General features: G+C 43.0%; 1 protein-coding gene across 1 annotated transcript; it reads left to right on the top strand.

Moving 5' to 3' along the window:
* The first annotated feature begins 283 nt into the window (after positions 1-283).
* Positions 284-1,336, top strand: LOC147903622 (enoyl-CoA delta isomerase 1, peroxisomal-like). The gene has a single exon (XM_087372788.1). It carries the CDS (start codon positions 329-331, stop codon positions 1,016-1,018), a length of 690 nt encoding a protein of 229 aa, XP_087228914.1. The 5' UTR covers positions 284-328; the 3' UTR covers positions 1,019-1,336.
* Positions 1,337-7,382: the final 6,046 nt, after the last annotated feature.

The raw sequence follows: 7,382 nt of genomic DNA, 5'->3' as shown, positions 1-7,382 counted from the left end.
GGCAGGCCTTATGAATGATTTTCATCATTTATAGCTTGTTTCAATTCTCGCAAAAAACAAGGTGAATGATATGGAAAGAGAGGGAGAGAGAGAGAGAGAGAAATGTGGAGGATTTCAAGGGAAAGAAATAGAAAGTGGGGAGTTGGACCAATCCTAAAATTTAGGATTTTCAAAAAAAGAAATTTTTGAATTTTAACTTGTTAGAGAAAACCTCCACGTAGACCTACCAAGGGCAGGCCAACAAAAACTCCGAGTCCTTAGATAGTTTGTTGGTTTGCGAAGAAGAAGGAAAAGAAGAAGAAGAAGAAGAAGAAGAAGAAAGAAGAAGATGTGCAGTTTGGAGAGAAGGGGCAACGTGTTTGTGCTGAAGCTTGTTGGCGATGGCGAGCACCGCATCAATCCTGCGTTGGTCGACTCCATCCTCGGCTGCCTCGCCTCCATCCCCTCCCCCCCTCCCCCCTCCTCCGCCCTCATCACCACCAGCCATGGCAAATTCTTCTCCAATGGCCTCGACCTCTCCTTCCCCTCCCGCTCCGCCGTTGGCCTCTCTTTCCAACACCTCCTCCTCTCCTTCCTCTCCCTCCCCTTCCCCACCATCGCTGCCGTCTCCGGCCACGCTTCCGCTGGTGGGTTCATCTTCGCCCTCGCCCATGACCACATCCTCATGCGCAAGGACCGTGGCTTCCTCTACATGAGCGAAATCGACGTCAATATCCTCATCCCCCCTGGCCCTATGAACCTCATCCGCTACAAGATGCCCCCCCGTGCCTTTCGGGATTCTGTCCTCTGTGGGGTTAAGCATACGGCTGACATGGCCTTGCGGTCAGGGATCATAGACGGTGCTTGTGATGATGCGGAAAGTACCCTGCAGGCCGCGTTGGAGCTTGCCCAAAAGCTCACTGCTAGGAATTGGAATCCGACTCTTTACCGGGACATGAGGGCTGCGATGTATCCTAAAGCATTCGAAGAGCTAAAGCACTTTGACGAATCTTTCAGTTCCTCTTCATCGAAACTTTGATCCAGCAACCGTTGCGGTTAACTGTAGCTTCATCATTGATCGCTGCCTTAAGGGCATGCCATAGACCATTACGATGCAGACTTTGTTTCGTGTAAATTTTCTTTATATGTTGCAATACGTCGTATTTCTCTTAATGTCTAGGGTTTATTCCGTCCTGATTTGTGAACTAAATAAACTATGCTCAAGCTCCGAACTTGGATGGCTGTGAGGTTGAGATTTGGCTTTCATTTAATCTATCACAACAAGGGGGATGCCAAACAACTTATGGGCGGTGCATTTTGTAATTTATCTTATATCAAAGATGTGGTTTGTAATTTATCTTATATCAAAGATGTGGCTTTTGAGTTAACCGGCTCTTCAAGCATCAGCAGGCTTGGAAAAGGGACTACGTTTTTAGCTTATGAGACCGCCTCGTTGTTCATCTGATCTTGGTAGTTCGCAAATCAATGCGTGGAAACTTGTTTGTAGTGTCCAATGCTATATTCATCAGAGCTCCTTCATTGAGGACTGTCTTTATTACAGGGCCATTACATGTTTCCATGTCTCTGGGGTCAAGCCTCATCAGCAGAGCTATGGGGTAAAGCCTCATCAGCAGTTGTCTGCCAGTGCCAACCAGCTGACCCTTTTTTTTTTTTTTTTTTTTTGCGCAGAACAAACCAAAATTGTATTAAGGAAAGAAAAAGGAACTGTACAAATAAAAAAACCGGCTGCCTTAAGACAGGTATAAGCAGGCACAAAGGCATTTACAACCAAACAGAGCTTAAGCTTTTGACAGCTTCATTCTTGTGACCAAAATGCTGCAAAGTCCTTTGAATGTCTTGGATCACCTCAGGTGCAATTTGTCTCCCAACTCGAGCTCTCTGAAAGATTTTCGTTGCGATAGTTCCAGATGTCAACCAGGGTGATAGCTCTAATCAGTTACCAGCACGTATAAAGGCTATCATTTAGTCTGCCAGCATCTCCCAGCAAGGCCATCTTCCACTTTATCTTGATATGAATCTAGGCAGCACTCAGACTTCTACTAGTGTCTGCAAGGGTACCCATTGACTGTTGCAGCCTGGTCCCTCAATAAGCAAGCCTGGGTGGTATCAAATAGGTCAGCTGGTACAAAAGAAGCTAAAGATAAATGGAAATTCCATGCCCCATTTGATCCAGTTACTGTGTGGTCAGCTTGGCTAAGAAGGCTGTGGAAGGCTACCCCATCTTTTAGCCTCAATCTCATGCTATGGAGGGTTCTGATAGGCAAGCTCCCGGTCAGAGAAAGAAATGTCAAGTGGAAACCGGATGTGGGTTTGACAAAGCCCTTATGTAATGCCTTTAAGGAGACACACATGCATGTTCTATGGGACTGTTTTTATACTAAAGAAGTATGGAAGCAAATCGGAGGTAGTCTTAACATCTCTACACTACAAAGGATCTCATGGATCTGCAGGAAAGCGTGGTTGTTACCCTAGACACGCTGTAGACACAGTTGTTTTACGTGTCTTAAACGTATACAAACATATATAGTTACTAGCATAGCCATAGCCAAAAGCTGCCACATATTAGTAACTACTACTTTGGTACACACTTCTAGGTTGCAAACTATAATGAACAGCACTAAGAATGCAACTTCTCCTTGTTCAATGCTACTTCTTTCACATCGATCTCTTTGATCTGTTTATCTTCATTTGTTGGATTGTCGCACAGATCTTTCGTTGTAGCTCTTTTGGAAGAACTGTGTACCCTTGTATCACTTCTTTCGCATTATCTACCTTCTTGGTACCATCTTTCCTTTGCCACTCATTATCGGCACATCTAGCGATTCCACAACATGAGTTTTAGCGCTGAAGAACTTCGCCTTTGCTTCGTTCTTCCGTTAGGATCTTCTCATTCGCTCAGCTCATTCCTCTTGTCTAGATGTGCTCCACAAAAAAAGGTTAGCGGTGAAGAACTTGGCCTTTGCTTCGTTCTTCTTTGTCTGCGTCAAGATCTACTTATTCGCTCCACTCATTCCTCTTCTCTCTCACACTTCAGTAGTTATAGGCTCTACGAAGGCAGTATACGTTTGCCTAGATGTGCTCTCACCTAGTGGCCCTCAAAGATCTCCATGTTCCATTAATAAATAGACTAACCTCAAAATTCTCTTCATCTTGATTTCTATTGCATCCAAGTCTATTGAGAACATTGTTCAATGGTTCCCCTTCATTGCCTAACAACTATTCGCATATGCGACCTTTTTAATTAATTAATTACGAGTAACTTGACTCTTCTACGACAGGCTAAAGAACCGCTTCGTTGGCTCTTTACATGAGATCTCAAAAGCAACCTTGCTAATTTGAGAATGGTATCCAAAGTTGTTTTGCCACATGCTTTCCAGATGGCAACAAAGGTAAAGTTACTTGGCAACAAAGACCTTGCTCCTGCATTCGCACATAAAAGCTAAAGGCTTCCTCACTTTCTTCTTGTGATTGTATTGAGCGTATCTGGGCAATAGCTATCCGATGTGTGTGTGTGTGCGTGCGCGTGCGCGCGTGCAACTGTATGTTTGGGCATTTAGTTGGATGCCTTACCACGACATCTAAGCATACAAATCCAAAGCCAAGACATCCTCCTCTTGCTTGTTACAACCAACATGGAAAAGGATTCGAAGGCAACACCACTTGGGCATTATATCAATTCCATCACTATGTTCCATGCTTCTCATACAGCTAGTGGTGAAGGTATTGTGCATTACCTGGACTAATCATTTGCTCTCGGTCATGGAGCCACAGATTCCATCCAAAGGGCATAGTAGTAGGGAAGAACCAGCTCTGCTGAGAAGATGGTTTCCTCACATCTCACAACTTCCTTTTCCTTTTATGTGGCCTTTTCATCCCTTCACACTCTCGTGTTTCTTCCCCTTCTTCCCCTACCCTTGCCCCTTCCTCTAGCCTCTATGACATCATCATAATCACTCTCATTGTCTGCTCCTCTACCATAGCCACCACCTCGCAAGCTCTCCCTCCCCCTCCTTGCCCTTATGTTTCTGTCATCATCTCCATCAATGTATTTGTTTCTCTATGTAAACCTCTGTGTGTGTGTGTGTGTGTGTGAGGCATTCCCTCTAGCCAAATTTGCCCTCCCCTAGAAGTGCAAGAATTGACTCGTGGATACGCCCTCAGCAGCCCAGCTTTGCACAATGAAGACACATTCCATATCTTTCATGGTGATGAATCTAAAGGACATACTTTTTCAATTAATCATGCCTGGTGTGCTAATGGCTACAACCTACAAGTTAATATTTACACATGAAAGTGCGGGTTGATAGATGGTGAGCTCTGGCTATTGATGAAAATATTGGCAATGCCCTCGAAGGAACCCACTGCAGCTCTCAAAGTTGTCCTCCACCTCTGCATAGGACCATCATCAAAACTTTTCCTAGCCAAGAATGTTAGGAAAAGGTCGACAATTAATGAAAATTTTTCTTTTGTAGAGGGTGCAAGCTATACACTCAACAGGATGGCATACCTACATAAGCTTACCTGAATGCACCCATTTTTCATGCTACCCGTTTCAAAAATTGCATGCACCCATTTGATGGAGTTTGCACAAAAACATTAGCTAGCCCTGCCAATTCTAGGACCAAAAGCTACATCTTCTCTCCTCTATCGTCTTCACCCTACATGATGCAATCAGAAATGCATTATTGCCAATGTAGCCATACAACATACTGCAAACCCACTACATAATTCAAAAAAACTCAAGGGAAAGATTTATAATCTACCACAACCCATCATGTATTGAGTAGGGGAATCGTTTGAATTTTCCAGCCACGTAAATCTTGCATAAGCTGATGTGTCAATGAAGTGAATCACTTCTCTCTCTCTCTCTCTCTCTCTCTCTCTCTCTCTCTCTCTCTCTCTCTCTCTCTCTCTCTCTCTCTATCTCACACATACACACACACACACACACACACATCATGAGAGAGAGAGAGAGAATGATGAGAGAGAGAGAGGAGCGCACGCACACACACGCACGCATGCACACATGTGCACGTATGTAGATGCAAACGCACATGTGCACGTGCACACACACACACACACACACGCATGCATGCATGTGCGCACACTACAAATTCAAGACGTTTGCCAAACACTATGAGCCAATACACCTTAGATTGAGTTGATCATGCTGGCATGCACTAGAAGGACATCATGAACTTGGGGTCTAATAAGGAAGTTCTTTTAATTTGTCCACCACTAGAGGAAAGCCCAAAGAAGACAAAGGCTCATAGACTCAAGTTCATAGTTGTTGAACCCCCCAAAATGAAAGCATTCAATGACCGAGTGAAGGGCTCACATGAGCTTGGTGTCTAAGAAGGAAGTTCTTTTCATTTGGCCACCCAAGTTCATAGTTGTTGAACCCCCTAAAATGAAAGTGTTCAATGACCGATTCAAGGGTGACCAAAGGATCGAGAGGAAGCAAAGGTGCCACAAGCCTTGCAAGTGGGAAGAACCGCCAAGGCAAAGAAAAAGATAGAGAAAAAGGCAGAAATGGGAGTCTAGTCTAAGTTGAGTCTACGAGGAGAGTCTTGGGCATATTCTGTTTGTAGAGTCTGATGGGTGACTCATTTTGAGTGATTCCCACCTTGTAATGAGTGGATGTTGTAATACAAAAAATGTCGTGTTCTTGGAATCTTCTGTGTTCCCTTTGTGAGTGAGCTTATTAACTTGAGTTCTCTCTATGATTTCATTTGCAATAGGGCCCCCAAGCGAGAAAAAATCTATATTAGTGATTAATAGAAACGAGGATATGGCCAATTAACCAAAGCTTTTAGAAGCCGGCAAATTAATGTAAGCTCTAATTGACCGAATTAACACGAATTCCAAAAGGATCACCACTGTTAGCTTGGAATGGTCAAATTCGAGAAGTTTCACCGAGCGAGTATATGAGGGGGAGGGAGGGGCAGGGACAACTAAGTGGGAGAGGCAAGGTGGAGAAGGAGAGGATGGCAGCAGGGTCTCCGAATTGCCACTTTGCATGCGGAGATGACCAATCAAGCAAGCTTAATTGCATGAGCCAATCCCATTGCTGCATTCGGGTCACCCATCCAATCATGTGATGCTCCAAGAACCTTAGAACCATAGAGGCCTCCCCATGAGATTGAGCAATGCAGTTGGACCTCCCCCTCTCATGTGAAGCTCTGTCATAAGTGGTCTCTCACCTGCTCTTATGGTTCTATCATCCTCTAGAGGTCCGTCTCCTTTTAAAATTCTATCAAGCTTCAAGCAAATTGTCCAAGGTGGTGCATGTGTATGATGGTCATTCGTTGTGTGAATTGATGAACTCTAAGAGCAAAGCATTCTACACATATAAGTTCAAACACATGGATAGATTTAATCTCGATGCATGGACCACATTCATTTTGCATATTAACTTTTTAACATGTGTATGATTCTAATTTTTTAATAGATGCACAAGACACAAATCCGCATCCATGTTATGATGCAATAGGTCATATGCTATGATGCATGCTTACATAATGCAACACAATGTAATGCATGGTAGAATGCAATAGATATGATAACCCATACATGAAATCTTATGCAATCCCCTACACGACATTTCCTTAGATTGTGGTACTCATGAGGCCAAAACATGGGTTATATTACGTCATCATACAAATGTATGCACAAATTTGGTTTCACTAATCCACAAGCCTTAGCACAAATTCCATCGATGAGATGGACCATATGGCTAGCTTCCCATAATTATTAAGAGCTTCCATTACAACATGAAGTGTTTTTTCCTTTCCATAGGGCTAGTTGTCATCATCTTGTCACCAATATTCACCACAATGGGCTTCAGGAGGAATGGTTAGGTACGTAGACACCATGCTTGAAATATTTCTGGGACATAAAGAAAATTGCAGTATTTCATTGATAACCTAACGAAGTGCTCACATGCCTAATTGTAGACTATATATGTCTCACATTGCAAAAACCACAATTTTGGTGCAAGACAATGTTTGCAAGCATGGCCTTTTCCCTACTTGAGGAACAGAATAGGCCCTTCATTGAGATAATGGGTGTGACATGCCTTAAAAATTGATGATATTCATTAGTACTAGAATCACTTTAGCCTTTAATTCAACCTAGATATCTTTTTCTCCTACATTTTACACCTTTGAAGCCATTTTTCACTCGATTGGTTGAAAAGAAAATTTGACTTAAGAAAATAGTCTGAAAGTCCCTTGGAATTGATGGATTAATCTTGTGGAAATTGATGGGATTGATCCTGTGAAAATTGTGGAAATAGTCAAAAAGTCCCTTCAAATTGATGGGATTGATCTTGTGGAAATTCCACATAAGAATTAGCTTCCATTTGAACCTAATTTGTTCAT

This window comes from Dipteris shenzhenensis, chromosome 3 (assembly GCF_047967505.1).
Source record: "Dipteris shenzhenensis isolate YYH24624 ecotype China chromosome 3, Dip_SZ_1.0, whole genome shotgun sequence".
Taxonomy (NCBI): domain Eukaryota; kingdom Viridiplantae; phylum Streptophyta; class Polypodiopsida; order Gleicheniales; family Dipteridaceae; genus Dipteris; species Dipteris shenzhenensis.
Note: the sequence above shows the minus strand (reverse complement) of the source record. Positions and strands in the feature narration are given on the sequence as shown.

Excerpts from the sequence above, each read along its gene's own strand:
- LOC147903622 (XM_087372788.1), top strand. The coding sequence starts at position 329 with ATGTGCAGTTTGGAGAGAAGGGGCAACGTGTTTGTGCTGAAGCTTGTT.